At 61.5% G+C, this 15424-nt stretch overlaps 1 protein-coding gene across 5 annotated transcripts in view; it reads left to right on the top strand.

Annotated features, from left to right (window-relative positions):
• The first annotated feature begins 11396 nt into the window (after positions 1–11396).
• The window catches only part of CADM1 (cell adhesion molecule 1), a 96356-nt gene continuing 92328 nt past the window's right edge, over positions 11397–15424 (top strand). For all 5 annotated transcript variants that reach the window (XM_082070532.1, XM_082070531.1, XM_082070530.1 and 2 more), the window contains exon 1: positions 11397–11550. In XM_082070532.1, coding sequence (XP_081926658.1) covers positions 11448–11550 — 103 coding nt within the window. In that variant the 5' untranslated portion in view covers positions 11397–11447. The remainder of the gene's footprint in view (positions 11551–15424) is intronic.

Raw genomic sequence — 15424 nt, 5'->3', positions numbered from 1 at the left:
TGTGCATCAGCGTTCCCACGCATGGTCACTCAAATGTGCTGGTTTTTAGGCACTTGGGCGAAACGCAATTGTCCGTGGCGGCCTCGTCTCGTCCCCTTTGACCGCGCGCTCCGAGGCTCCTTGGCGCTTTTGGGAGGCTGCTGAAAGGGACCTTTTGTCAGGGCAGGAGGGAGCCGGCAGCAAACAACTCCCGAATGGGAAATGCTGCTCTTGGGGCACTTATATTTAGCTCGCTTGCAGCGCTGTCCCTTCAATTTATACTCATGCCTTTGTCCCTTTAAACTCGCAGCGCCGAGGGTCTAAAGCGGCGGTGCCGGCGAGGAGCAGGCAGCTGCTGCGCGGAGGTGAAGGTATTTATAACACAATGCCCGAGAAAAAGGAATTTGTTTCCTCCAGCCTTCAGTCAAAAATCGGCGCTGTGAAGGATCTCTGAAGGAAAGCAAACCCGGGCGCTTCATCTGCAAAAGCATTGAGCGCAGCCACGGAAAACCGCGCACAAAAGCTGCGGAGGAGCTTTGGGAAACAAAGGCGGCAGCTCCTGGCTGGGTGGCTGCCGTGACTCACCCCCCAGGGCCGGCAGGTTAATTCACGTAAAACACCCAGGGCGGCCAGGATCCCAGCCCAGCAAGCGAGACGGCCAGGGCTGGTGGTGCCGAGCGCCAGGTGCCCGCCAAAACCAGCACCTTTTTGTCCCTCTGGGTGTTTGCCCAGCTCTGCGGGACGTTGTGCGCCAGCCCGAGCGGCTGAGGCTCCGCCGCATCCCGCTCATCGCTGGGCAGCTCTGCTCCCGTGCATCCCGCCCATCGCTGGGCAGCTCCGCTCCCGCCGCATCCCGCACATCGCTGGGCAGCTCCGCTCCCGCCGCATCCCGCACATCGCTGGGCAGCTCCGCTCCCGCCGCATCCCGCACATCGCTGGGCAGCTCCGCTCCCGCGCATCCCGCACATTGCTGGGCAGCTCTGCTCCCGCGCATCCCGCACATTGCTGGGCAGCTCTGCTCCCGCGCATCCCGCACATCGCTGGGCAGCTCCGCTCCCGCGCATCCCGCCCGTCGCTGGGCAGCTCCGCTCCCGCCGCATCCCGCACATTGCTGGGCAGCTCCGCTCCCGTGCATCCCGCACATCGCTGGGCAGCTCCGCTCCCGTGCATCCCGCACATCGCTGGGCAGCTCCGCTCCCGCGCATCCCGCACATTGCTGGGCAGCTCCGCTCCCGTGCATCCCGCACATCGCTGGGCAGCTCCGCTCCCGTGCATCCCGCACATTGCTGGGCAGCTCCGCTCCCGTGCATCCCGCACATCGCTGGGCAGCTCTGCTCCCGCCGCATCCCGCCCGTCGCTGGGCAGCTCTGCTCCCGCGCATCCCGCACATCGCTGGGCAGCTCCGCTCCCGCCGCATCCCGCACGTCGCTGGGCAGCTCCGCTCCCGCCGCATCCCGCCCGTCGCTGGGCAGCTCCGCTCCCGCTGCATCCCGCACGTCGCTGGGCAGCTCCGCTCCCGCCGCATCCCGCCCATCGCTGGGCAGCTCCGCTCCCGCCGCATCCCGCCCGTCGCTGGGCAGCTCTGCTCCCGCGCATCCCGCACATCGCTGGGCAGCTCCGCTCCTGCCCCGCGAGCAGGAAAAGGCCTTTTCTCCCCCGCCGCTGCGGTTCAAGTGTTTGTTTCCTTTATCAGCAGCTTGCTGGTATAAGTCCAACAAGTCTTGGGTTTAACCGTGCGATTCCTCAATTCTCCAAGCAAATAAGCCCAGATAAGGCCCAGACCTTTGAAGCCAATTGTAATTTAATACAGCTTAAACGGTAACCATCGAACAGTCGCACAGGAAATACGATCAAAGCCATTGATTTTTTTGTAGTGACACAGTGTCTTTTTGAATAATTCCCAATAATGGGGAAATCTGAGAAATTTCAAGCCTGTTTGCAGACATTATAAGCCTAAATGGTCAAAGAAATAATTAGCAAGCGAGTCATTTAAGCTGCGCATATGAAAAAGCAGGAGTATTCTTGCTTTTGAGGGAAAGTGCTGGCCTAAGCACAACGGCGCCGAGCGGAGCGGAGATGGATGCGTTCCACGGCAGGGCAGGATGCGCGCCGTGCAGAGCAAACAGCTTCTCCAAGCCGCGTCCACAGAGCGCTGCACCTTTCCGTTGTGCAGATCTCTTCTGCTCTGTGGATTAATTTCAGAGCACTAACGAGCTGGCCGGACGCAGCGTTGGAGCCTGGGGAAGGACGGAGGTGTCGCTGGCGTGTGGGGGAAGTCGTGACGGGTTGTTTCATGTCCTGGTGAACGCCAGGACCCTGTTGGGTCCAGCAGAGCGACTTCTGCTTCCCACCCGCAGGCTGGGGCTGCGGCGTCGGCTGCCGTTGGGCGCGTGTGATTCACAGTGCGATGCTCCCTGATGCTGCAGTCGCGGCAGGCACAGGAATTCAGCGGTGCATGCGAGAACTACGTACTGGAGGGCGAGAAAGTGGGGTTTCTGGTTTCACAGTACACAAAATACCTGCCTGATTACGGCCCTGCAAAGGTTTCTGGGCTTCCCAAGCTGCGTCTCTCCCGCCAGGCGCATTCCGTGGGCTGCCCACCCGCCTGCAGAGGCGCCCGGCCCCGCGCTCGGGTTTGCCCGGCCCCGCGCTCGGGTTTGCCCGGGCCCGCGTTTGGGTTTGCCCGGCCCCGCGCTCGGGTTTGCCCGGCTCCGTGTTTGGGTTTGCCCGGCCCCGCGCTCGGGTTTGCCCGGCTCCGCGTTTGGGTTTGCCCGGCCCCGCGCTCAGGTTTGCCCGGCCCCGCGCTCGGGTTTGCCCGGCTCCGCGTTTGGGTTTGCCCGGCCCCGCGCTCGGGTTTGCCCGGCTCCGTGTTTGGGTTTGCCCGGCCCCGCGCTCGGGTTTGCCCGGCTCCGCGTTTGGGTTTGCCCGGCCCCGCGCTCGGGTTTGCCCGGCTCCGTGTTTGGGTTTGCCCGGCCCCGCGCTCGGGTTTGCCCGGCCCCGCGCTCGGGTTTGCCCGGCTCCGCGTTTGGGTTTGCCCGGCCCCGCGCTCGGGTTTGCCCGGCTCCGTGTTTGGGTTTGCCCGGCCCCGCGCTCAGGTTTGCCCGGCTCCGCGCTCGGGGTTGCCCGGGCCCGCGCTCGGGGTTGCCCGGCTCCCTGGCCCGTGGCCGCCAGCTCTCGTGGCCGCTGCTCAAAGCACAAAAACAGGGTGGCCAAGAAATAATCAGGCTGCTGGTCACATCAGGGTGAGGCTGCCGCGGGGAGCACGAAGGCACCGGTTCCTGTGCGTGCCCGCAGCGGGCTCAGAGTGGATGTCCTCAAAACAGCCGCGCTCTTCCCCAGCCCTTCAGACAGAAATGAAAAGGCTTTCATGTTCTGCGGGGGTGGAGAGCACAATTTGTGGTGACCTGGCTCCGGCTGCTGTTGGAAAGGTCACTTTGAGTACCACGCTATCTGAAACCATTGATTTTTGTTGTTTTTAAAATAGGCCCCAGTGCTGGAGAGAGGGGGGAGTGGGGAGAGAGGCGAAAATAGCTCTGCAACAGTCATTGTTTAAAACCAACAAAGAGGCAGTGAAAGGCTCCCGCGGCCGGTGGCCACGGCAAGGGCACCGCTGGCACGGGGGATGAGGGACGGACGGGACGGACGGACAGGGGACCGTGGGGAGCGTGGGGAGGGCACGGCAGGATGAGCAGCTCCCTCCTGGGTGCTCAGAGCCCGGCGGGGACCTGTGGGTCTCTGATGGGGTGACGCTGTCGTTTGAATCCCAGCGGATGTTTGTGCTGACGGGCAGGTCTGCGGTGCCCCCGGTAACGCGGTGTGTGGTTCGGCAGCAGCGGCTGATCCAGGGGCCAGGCTGAGTCCCTGCAAACCCAAATGTCATTTGCGAGGGCCTGCAGCCCCCGGCCATGGCTGCGCCATTACCCTGAAAGCATCGAGGCCAGGAAATAAGCTATTTGCCCTAAAGAGCTGGGCCAAGCGTTAGGAGCGTTAGTGAGTTACCAGGAGCAGCATTAGCCCCGCATCCCTGCAGCCATCTGTCATGGAACTTGGAAAGTATTGGCACGTTGTCATGTTTCAAACACCCCGATCGATGTTTAAATAACCAAACGTCACCCCGCGGGCCCCGAGGCGCTGTGCGGGACAGCGGGACAGCAGGACAGCGGGACAGCGGGACAGCGGGCGCTCGCGGGAAGGGACGTGTCCGTGGTGCAGACCCAGACGTGACGTGTTGCACTGTCCCACTTTCTGCGGGGACCATGAGCTGCTCTGGGGCACAGTGCCCGGGCTGTGGGACGGGGACAACAGCACCCCGGAGATGCTGGGGTGGGACAGTCGGTGACAGTCCTGGCTGGCTCTGCTGTGGTCTCGGGGACCATTTCAGTGCAGTGGCTGGGAGGAGCCCCCCAGCCATCTCTTTCATTTGCACCTCCGTGATTACCAGCAGTGTGCAGCGGCAGAGTGGTCGAGAGCGGAAAGGGGAGGCTCACACGTGTCATGAGGTTATGCAGGAGGAAAAAAGGGACTGTTGCGCTGCCCAGCAGTGAGAAAAGGCAGCGGGAGGGGCGGCAGCATCTCCAGGCCTGGGTAGCTGGGGGGGAAGGGCGTTTCTCAGTGCCCCGGCAGGGAGGGAGCAGAGGGGTCTCTGCGGTTACGCGGCGCTGAGAGCCCTGTGGTCCAGGCACGGGCCAGACGGTCCCGGTCGCTGGGATGGACCGAAGCTCCGCGCTGGCAGAGGGAACTCGCCAGAGTTGCTTAATGGATTTATTCTTCCCGTTTCCCCGAGCTGTTCCAGGCTTTGGGGACAGGCAAGCAGAGCACGCTGAGGCACAGATTATAAACGTGATGGATCTGCAGAGAAAGGAGAGGTTTGAAGGGCTGAAATTTACTGCAAAGCCTGGCCCAGAAATGACCCTCTTCCTCCTCCTCTGGATTTTTTTTGTCTTGTGCAGAAAAATGCAGCTGGTCAGCTTGACAAGTGGAAACCGTGGCTTTGTCATTAATGTGCAAAGCTGAAACAATGATGTATGGCTGGCGATGGATCATGTTGGGTTTCCGGAGAGCAGGGAAGACGAAGGCATGCGACTAATTCATGATGCATGAACGCATTGATCTTCCTGGCTCTGAAAATACAATGTAATGAACCCCCGCTAACACATCATTTTTATGCCACTGCACCTCACTAATATCTAATGATTTCACCTTGCTCTGAGATAAAATATAATTGTATGGGAGTTCCAGCTTTGTTCTTTAATACTCACGTAGAGTTAACGAATTATGTTTTGCTCTGTAGCTGTCGGCAAGTTGAGACAAGCTTACAAAAGCCCCACAATTATTAGGTGAAGCCGCAGGTTTAACACGCTGTGTGTGTATATGCGTGCGTGTTTGTGTGTGCTGGGGATGTAACGGCTCGGTGTGCGGAGCTGCTGCGTGGGCGCAGCGGGGCGGGGGATGCGGGATGCGCTGGGATGCTGCGGGATGCAGTGGGGGATGCGGGACCCGGCGGGATGCTGAGGAGCGGTGGGGATGCGGGATGCAGTGGGGGATGCGGGACCCTGTGGGATGCAGTGCGGGATGCAGGACCCTGCGGGATGCTGAGGAGCGGGGGGGGATGTGGGATGCAGTGGAGGATGCAGGACCCTGCGGGATGCTGAGGAGCGGTGGGGGATGCGGGATGTGGTGGGGGGGATGCAGGACCCTGCGGGATGCTGAGGAGCGGTGGGGGATGTGGGATGCAGTGGGGGGGATGCAGGACACTGTGTGATGCAGTGCGGGATGCAGGACCCTGCGGGATGCTGAGGAGCGGTGGGGGATGCGGGATGCAGTGGGGGATGCGGGACACTGTGGGATGCTGAGGAGCATCCCCTGCTCGGGGATTCTGGGTCTCGTCCATCCCACCGTGGTACCTTCATCCCAGCGGGTGACCTGCAAACCCGGCGATGCTTTTATGATTCACAAAGTCCACAATCCTTTGGGAGACCCACCCGCCCCGGTTTGCCCTCGAGAGCCCCAGCAGGGCCGTGTTTCTTCCCCAGCCAGGCAAAGCATTTTGCCTAAGAAAACGAGTTTGGGGTCCTTGAGAGGCCACTCTCCGAGTTGTGTGTTCCACCCTGAGGAAGGTGCACAGCGGGATTTTTCCTGCGTGTTTGCCCGTGGGCGGGCGCTGTGCACCCCCCAAGCCTGCTCTGGCCCGGCTGTTTCTGCTGATAGCCACAACGGGTTTTCTCAGGGAGAGCAGGGCAGGCGGCAAGGGGAGGACACCTGGGTCCTTTTGCCTTTTCAGCGCGAAAAGGGAGCCGGAGCTCGCAAACGCGAGCTGAAGGTGAAGATGCTGGTGCATTCTTCAAAGGCGAACCCCACTGCTACAAAAGAAGTCAATGAACATCTAACCGCTCTTGACAGTGCAAGCTGAAGTAATGTTGTACCTAATTTGAAATTCCCTCTAGGCTAAGTAAGGCTTTTCTTTCATGTGCGATGTTTGTATCCCTTCTGGGAGCCCTCTCCTCTGCACCCGGCTCGGTTACATGCCGTGTTGACAGATGATTAAGACGTGAAGCCTCTTAAATCAGAGGAGTGGCCCAAGTTTTGCATCGCGTGCTCAGGCGCTCGCCCGCAGCCCTTTCATCGCGTCAGCCTGACTTGGGGGCCGGGACTTGCTGCCTCTTGCAGCTTCAGGTGTCCCTTGCTTTTTGGGCTTTGGGCTCGGGCATCCCCAGCCTAAACCCGGCACCCGCCGCCAGGGCCGCCCGGCCGGGCACGGGGAGCCCAAACTGGTCCCAGTGGGTCGTCACTGGTGGAGCAGGAGAGGCCCCTCCGCGCTGGAACCGCCTCCCCGCGGCCGCGGTTCCCGGCCCCCCCGCCGGGGGTTCCTTCCCCCGGCCCCGCCGCCCCACGGCTCGGCTCTTCCAGGCACTTTGCTCCCATAAGAATATTAAACGTATTTAAAAACCACTAAAATGCTAATGCGAAACCTGAACAGAGGATGTCAAATGCGAGAGGCGCTCTGAAGACGTGATGTCTCTGTGGAAGGGTTTGACCCCGGTAATCTAATTTGCTTTACATTTAAAATGATACTTCATTCTCTTATTATAAGGCTCTGTGTCATTGGCTCATAAAGATTACAGTTTCTTGTCTTCCAATTGTAATAAATCCAATTCAAGCACCCTCTTGATTTGAAATTTGTCACAACAACATGCAGAGGGCACAGTTCCTGAGTTTTATGGCACGGGTGCATTAGAGACTCATCTGCAGGAAAGATGATGCAAGACTATAAAGTGATTTGTCCCTCTCCTTCCTCAATTGGATCTGTGTTTAAAAAAAAGAAATAAATTTAAAAAACCCTAAATTATAGCTCATTGCTCATTATCCAGTAGTAAAGAGGTTAGAGCGGCAGGGGAGCCAGGCTGGCTCAGGTTTTCGTGCTTCATCTTTACGCTGGGGAATAATCTGGTTTCTTTCAAACCATCTGAAAGGTCTCCCCGTGTTCCGGCAGCGCCGGGCGCTGGAGCCGGACCTCTCCGGCTGCGCGTGGTGATGGAGAGCGGGCGGGTTTCTGTGCGTCGGGCACCGGGCGACGCGGCCGCCGAGGTCCCAGCCCGTGAGCTGCTCTCTGCGCCGGTTTGGTTAAACCCAGCTTAAACCCGGGCTTTGCGTTCCCGTCCCAGGGAGGCGCTGCCACGTCAGCCACGGGCGTCGTGGAAATGGCTCAGGTTTTCTGGCCAGTCCCGGGTAAATACACGCGAGAGACTTTCATTGGAGAGAACTTTTCTACTTGTGGTCTGTTGTTCCTCGGGGGTTTTTGGTGGTGTTTTTTTTAACGAAGGTTTTAGCTGAGCAAAAAATCGCATCTGCACGGCTTTTTTATGAAAAGATAAAAGGCGGAGTTGAGAGAGCGAGCGCGAAGCCGCAGCCGCAGCGTCGGAGGTGCCGGCTGGGACGCTGGTTATTTCAAATCCCCCTTTATCACCCTGTTGAAAGAGCGGTGTTCTCTGTAAAGCTCTGCCAATTGAAAAAAGCATCAGATAATGAAGACTGATGCTGCACTGATGACAGCCCTTCAGATCCTCAATAGGATCGCTCCAAAATCAAAAGACTTCTTTGTTTTATTGTCACACTTGTGGCTTAAAAATAATTAAATTTAATCTTTCAGCTCTCAAAACAAAAAAAGAAATTTAAAACCAGGCCCCCCAGGTGCAGGAGAAGCCAAAGCAAGGTAAGAGCCAGTGGGTGTAACCCCGGGCGCCCGGCGCCGCGTCGCAGCGGAGCCCAGGGGCGGCTCTTGATCCGGCCGCGGGTGCGTCACCCCAAACACGTGATGGGAACGCGGCGCTTCGGCATCTCTCTGGCACCTTTTACAGTTCTGGACAAACGCGTCGCTCGGCGCATCAGAAAAATAGATAAATAGAATCTCTGGGGAGCTCTTGTGCTGCAACTAAGGGCCTGGCTTTGCCGAGGGCGAGCGTGGCTCGTCCAGCTTGGTCACAGCACGAGGGGCTGGAAAGGGGCTTTGCGCCTGTACCCGGACACAACCCGCCCGGGCAGCGCCGAAACGGGCGCTCAGTCGGCAGCGCTGTACCGTGATGATCCCTTCTCCGGCTCCCTCCCGATAGACTCCTCCGTTTTCAAAGAGCTACACGGGATTGAGCCCCATGCTGGCTTTCCTGTGAATTGTGTGGCTAAAATTGCATGCAGCTCTTTGAAAATTTCGGAGCGGCTTTTTTCCCCAGATCGACAGCTGTTTTATTTCTCCTGACAGAAAATGCAGAACAGACAAACACCGGAGGAATCCTTTTGGCCTGGGTGTCTCCAGCAGCTCCAGTCTGAGGCTCCAGAGCTCGTTGCCCTGAGCCTGCAGGAGCTTCGTTCTGCATCTCGGTCCTTTGGGGCCGAAAGCCCGGCCTTCTTTAGGCTTTTCCCCTCCTTAGGCTGACGTGGGGAACAAACGGCAAAGCTGGGGGTGAGTGACCCGGTTCCCTTTGCCCTGCTGTGCGGAACTCAGAAACAGTCGTTAGTTGGTCATCGGTTTGGTAAACCCGTCTGAAAACAAGTGCTGCCGTAACTTCTGCACCGGACATCACCGGTGTCGGTCACTTAAACTGGCTGCGAGCTGGGTGGCATCATCCAGCGCCATCCCAACAGCGGCAACAGGACAGCGCCGGTTTGTACCGGGACCAGTTTGTCTCTGGCTGGGGCGTTTGCGGCGCCGCACGGGCCCATTGCAGCGGGCGGCCAAAGGGCCGTTCTGCAAGGCAGGGTCTCTGTCATTCGTCTCCGAGCGGGTTTCAGTCCGCGGGCTTGGCTCTGTCCCTGGAACTGCACCGCAGACTGGAGATCTCGCTTTGGAGTTCATTTCTGCTGCTGACTCAAAAGCTGAATTATTATAACAAACAATTGATTATCGGTTTTAAAATGCAAAAACACCATCTGCTCTTTGAGATGTGCTCGTTGCGGCTGGGGGGAGCGGGGATGACACATCTGAAGGATGTCGGCAAGTGGCACCGCGAGGCCCCCGGGACAAATTCCTGCCGTTCCTGACCCGGCCAGGCGGAAACCTGAGCTGTTCCGGGGTCACCAAAGCTGCGGCTGCTGCTCCGCGTGCTGCCGGGCTCGGCTCTGCGCTGGGCATGGAGCTGGCTCCGCAGCATCCCACAGTATCCTGCATCCTCCCGCATCCTCCCGTGGGACACGGGTCACAGAACCAGTGGCCGCTCGTCGGCGGGATGTGGCCCTGGGGCAGCCACGTTGTCACGGAGCGCCCGCGATGCCACCAGCTGTGTCTGCGGGCCGGGTCAGGCTCCATCAGCACCGGGCCCGCGTGAGCCGCTGTCCCCGGCCGCCCGGCCGTGATGTGGCACAGCTCTCCATCACTGCCGGGGCTCGCGCTTGGCCATCGGAACCGCTGAACACACGGTGACAAATCAGCTGAGGCTGAGCCTCCAGGACAGAGGAAACTGCTCCCCTCTCGACGCTCGGGCTGCTGCGCCGTGGGAGGCGGCGAGGCGCTTGCAGCCGGAGCGGAGCCGGGCTCAGCGCGGCGCGAGCTCCGTCGTGTCTGCCGAGCGACACAGGGACTCATTTCCTAGAGTTCAGGATTTGCAATTTCCACTCTATAATCTCCTGGTCATTTCGCAGCAGATAATTTGTCATGGTTTGTTTTAGCTGTTGTGATATTGATATTTATTATGCAAATTGTATTTCCTACTACTTATTGTGCCGCGCTCTATGAATACTTAAATTATTATAAACCTTTTTAGTTAATACGGGTTGTCTTTCAATGCGACGTTTGAGCCGCGGTGGGTCGCAATGTGTGATATCGTACAAAAGGGTCTAAACCATGTAATTAAAAGCAGAGACAGGAGAGCGGGTGCAGGACGGCGCAGAGGCAAAGGGAGCCGCTCTGCGGAGCGGGGCTCGGTGTCGCGGGCCCAGACGCGCGTGCTCATAGACCGAGAGAGACATTTGGGGTGGCATTTTGCTTTTTCCGAGCAGCTGGTGGTTGAAACCAGCCCGGTTTCGCAATGCGGTGGGGACGGCTCTTCCAGCCCCTGCCTGTGACTCAACGCTCGCCCCGAGCGGTTTCACCGCGGGCTTGGCAGAAGGCAGGATGAGAAAGTCAAACTGACAACTCACCTGCCTCGAGTTAGCTTGGAATAACCTCATTAATAACGTCGCACGTATTTGACACCCTGTGCTGGCGCCTGCGCAGGCCGCGGTGTTTCTGGCGCCGTGGGCGGGCGGGAGGACTCGGTCCCTGTCCCGGGAGGGCTGGACCCGCCCTGGGCGCTGCCCGCCCTGGGCCGCGGGTGTTAAGGCTCGGCTTAGCGCTAGGGAGGCGCCATTTTGCTTTATTTGTTCATTTACTCACTTTAAACCCCGTCAAAACCGTCGCAGGGATGAAAAAGCCGCGGAAAAGGTTGTTTTTTATTCTTTATTTTTTTTTCCGGGCCGGGGTGGCCGAGCCCCCATCGCTTCCCCGGGGCTGCGGCCCCTCCGCGCCCCCGGGGCCGGAGAAGGCTCAACACCGCCTCCAGCGGAGCGGGGCCGGCGGGGCGGGGCGGGGCGGCGGCCGCTCCGGGGGCACTGGCGGCACCGGGGGTCCCCGGGACGAGAATGCTCGGGCGGGGACCCCGGGAGCAGGATGCTGGGGAGCGCTGGACCCGGGGAGCAGGATGCTGGGGGGGTTGGAACGCGGGAGGATGCGGGGAGAATGCAGCCCCCGCGAGGAGGATGCTGGCGGGTCAGCCTGCTGCTGGGCGGCGGCGCCGGGACAGCGGTACCGGCACGGACCCCCGGGACCCCGTCCCCGCCGCGCCCCTGCGCCCCGCGCCGCGCCCGGCACTTTGCCCCCGGCCCCTGGCGCGGTGGGCGTGTCCCGGCGCGGCCACGCCCCCGGCGCGCTGACGCGGCGCATCTCATTAGCGGCGCGCGCGGTCGCTAGGTGCCGGCGCGGCAGAACGGAGCAGGTGCCCGAGATGGCGGGTCGCGCCCAGCACAGCGGCCCCGCGGCCCGCGGCGCCCCGGGGCTCCTCCCGCCGCTGCTCCTGCTGCTCTGCGCCGCCGCCCTCATCCCCGCAGGTAGGGCCCGCCCGCCCCGCCCGCGGGGGGGCGCCGCCGAGCGCCGCCGGGCCTGCGGGGGCGGCCCCGGGAGGGGAGTGGGGCGGGGGGGCCGGGAGCCGCTCGGGTGCGCGCGGCGGGGTCCGCGGCCGCCGGGCCGGACGGGGGTCGCGGGGCGGGGGGCGGCGGGAGCGGCCGCGCGTGTCGGGGCGGCGCGGGCAGCGGTGCCGGTTACCATGGAAGCGGCTTCTCCCCCTGCCCGTGGGCTCCGCGAGCCGCCTCCCAATTAAAAACTAATTACCGTGCGCGCGGCCCCCTCTGCCCTCTCTCCTCGGCGCTTTCCGCGGCGGCGGCGGGGGCGGCTGCACCGGGGGCTGCACCGGGACTGCTGCACCGGGGGATGTTGCGCCACGGTCGCGCTGCCCGCGGGAGCGGGGAACCTGTTGGAATCCGAGCGCAACTTCCGAGGCGCTTCCTTTCCCTCCGTCCCCTCCTTCCTCTCCGTCCTCTCCCTCTCCCCCGTCGCCTTCCCCCCCGCGGTGGCACCGCCGTCCCCCCCCCGCCACCCCGAAAACGCTTCCCCGCTGCCAGCCCGGGTGCGTGGGGAGCGCCCGCGCAGCCCCCGTGCAGCAGCCGGTCGGTAATGGTGGCGGAAGGGGCTCCCGAGCCGCCGGTCCCCGCGCGGTGCCGCGCGGCCCCCGCGCCGCCCCCCGCCCGCAGCGCGGACCGGCGCTCGCGGCCCCGCTGCCATCGAACGCTCGTCCCTCCCGACCCCCCTTTGTATTTGCCGAGTGTCACCGGGAGGCACGGGGCTCCCTTGGCGGCCGGAGCGGCGAGGGGACGCGCCGCGTCTGCCCGGGACGTTTTGGGCAGAACAAGGGGGCCATTGAGCGGTCTGTTGAATTTAACTGGTAGGAAACGGGGGGGATGCAGGAGCAGGCAGCTCGGCCGAACAAAGAGCTGCATTCACAGCGGGCTGTGCGCGCTCTCCCCGATGGCCTCGCTGCAGGATGGCGCTGGGGGCAGAAGCCGCTGCCGTTTGCCGCTCGTTCTCCCTCGGCGAGAGATCGGCGCCGTGCGAACGGGGCCGGGGGTGCTGCTCTGGCCGTGGAAGTGGCTCTGCCTCCTAGCGCGGCTGGGCTGCTCTGGGCAGTCCCGAGGGCAGCGCCGTGCTGGGGACGGAGCCACCGGGGTGGCCGGGAGCGGTGCTCCGAGCCGGCGGCCTCCGCGCTCCGTGGCGAGGGGGGAAGCGCCGGCGCTGCCTCGGTGCGACTCGCCCGCGCCTGGAGCAGCCGCCCAGATGTTCCTGTAGTTGCCGCGTTCTTCTAGTTTTTCTGATGTTTTGTCGCAAGGTGCTTTTTGCAGAATTTACGTTGGGTTTGGCTCAATGCGGAGTGAGTTGCCCACCGGGTTGACCCGCAGAGCCCACCGTTTAGAGACACCTGCATTAACAATAAAAGCCCCGCCAGGACGGGCACCATCATTCTTTGTTTTGCTGTCTGACTCCTGGTACCTCGCCTTGCATTTCCAATCCTTTCTCTTAAGAGCTGTTTGTAGCTGAAGGCTGCTGTGATACTCGGATAGGGTAAGGCTGTTAATCACCGCCCAGCTAATGGGCATAACAAGCGCTGTAGAATAGCAAAGCAGCTGAAGGGAAACAAAAGCTGGATGCTGGATTCAATCGCGTGTGCCTGACCTGTGCAGCCGGGGCTTCCAGCGGTGAAAAGCACCGCACAGCTTGAGCTGCGATTGTGACGCTGGTGGTGGGATCGCTGCCTTGTGCTTTTGGTGCTCTGCTGTGAGTCACAGGATAAAGCCCCGGACCTCCCACTTTAATGCCGTTTACACAAAATTTCCTTAAGGCCGAAAAGCTCCATTTTTTTCCCATTTCCCCCGCCTTTTCGGAGCTATTGATTTGTTGGCTTCCGCGGTCTGGGAGGAGAGCAGCGGCGCGGTGGCAGCAGCGCCTGGCGGTGGGTGCGGAGCTGCCGCCGTGTCCCCGCGCGGGCGCTGCCCGGGGCGCGGCGCTGAGCGCCGTGTCACCGCCGCGGTGGCATCCGGGGCCCCCAGCGTGCCGCGGTGCCGCGGCCACCCCCGCGAAGCAGGACGGTTGGAACGGCGAGAGGCAACGCTCAGGCTCGGTTTAAACTAAGCCGGTAACTGGAGATGAATCTGTGCATTTCTGTGGCACCTTTTAATCTGATCTCAATGCTTTACAGTTAATTAAACTTCATAACACCCCTGCGAAGTAGGGAGGGAGTTGAGGAAGGATTTCAGCAAACATTGAGAGGCAGCCAGCGCTGGGCTGGAACCAGCATCTGTCTGACAGCAGCTGAGAAAGAACAACTTTGGGCTGAGGCCGTGGGAGGCGTTGGGAGCGGCGGCGGCTGCGATGGGCTGGCGCTCGCAGGCTCTATCTGCCAACATCCAGCAAGCCCCGAATGAGGCCGGAGAAGGACCCTCTGGAGCGCAGCGAGCGCTCCCACCGAGGCTGATAACCCGGCTCCTTTGTACGTAAACACGGAGCAAGTTTCCAAGGAGCCTTTGCGCGCAGGCGAGAGGGCTCTGGTCTGCAGCGGCTCCCGACGCGGCTCAGCTCCCGCCTCGAGCGCGCGGGGCTGCGCTCTGCATGCGACGAGCGAGGCAGGGCTGGTGAACACAGCCATCCGTCTGGGTTGCAGCTTGGGCTCATTTGTCTTGCGTGTAGGCAGCTGAGCGCAGGTTTATAAGCACGACAATCTGGTTGGAAACCGCTGCCAAGGAGGCTCCCGAGGATGGGCGCACGGGGAGGCAGCTCTGCCGCTCCACGAGGAGGGCGCAGCTGCCGGTGTCGCCGGCTGCATGGACACGGTCAATGTTGGATGTGGACCGGCCGTTGGGACGCTCCTTGGCGCTGCCGTTTGTCTGGCACGGGAGGCTGGAGGGACAGACGGGCGGCTGGAGAAGAGCCCGCTCCCCGGGGAGCCCGGCCTGCTGCTGCGCCGCCGTCTCGCCGCGTCCTTTGTCTCTGCTCCTGGTGTGTGACCGGAGGCGCTGCCGGCGGCCCCGGGGTCGTTGTCCCCGCTCCGCCGTGCCAGGACCGGGACGGGGGCTCTGCACCGAAATGGCTCCGTTCGCTCGCCCCGCGCCCGGCCAGAGCGCAGCGCTCGGCTCAGCCTGGATGCGCTGTCTGTTCGCAGCGGCCGTTTAAATGTTCCTGAGAGGACGTTTGCCAAAAAGAAAAATAATATGCTTCCTGCTACTCTATGCAGGCGTATTTTTCTGGATGTTTCTGTTTAATGCCGGTTTTTGCAGAGGTTGTTGCCATCGTTTGAGAAGGAGCTTTGCCAGCCGTGCCCGCCGTGCCGTTGGGCAGCAGTGGCCTCGCACCGGGGCTCCGCGTCCCCGCAGCGGGACCCAGGGCCCGGCCGGCCACACGTGCTTTGCAGCGGTTTAAGAGCACAAGCAAAACTGGACATGCCATCTGTATCTCTTCTGAGAAATGGGATGCTATGTGGAAAAACAACTTGTTTGTTCCTCCGGGGAATATCGTGTGTTCTCTAGTGGTGCAAACCCACCAGCACTAAATAAAGAGACTCTGTTTGGAAACCTGCAATGAAGGAGAGACCTTAGGTGGAATGTTGTAATTACGAGTGGTATGTACTTGTTTAAGTTTCATAAATCAGTCGCTTTCCCGGGATTTAATTGCGCGCTGCAGCCGGCAGCTGTGCTGTGGTTGACGGGAGCTCCGCCGCAGCAGCTTTGAAGGTCGTCCAGCGCTGCCTCGGCCGCTCGGCTCCGGGGGGAGCGCGGCTGGAGAGGAGGGGTTTGCTTTGTGGCGGGCGCTTGCTGAAGGAAAACATCCCGAGGCTTCAGTCAGCGCTGGCGATCGAAGGGGCCGTGTGACACGGAGCAC

This window comes from Streptopelia decaocto (assembly GCF_964273445.1).
Source record: "Streptopelia decaocto genome assembly, chromosome: 21".
NCBI classification, from domain to species: Eukaryota; Metazoa; Chordata; class Aves; order Columbiformes; family Columbidae; genus Streptopelia; species Streptopelia decaocto.
The sequence above is the reverse complement of the archived record's forward strand: the minus strand, read 5'-3'. Positions and strand labels throughout refer to the sequence as shown.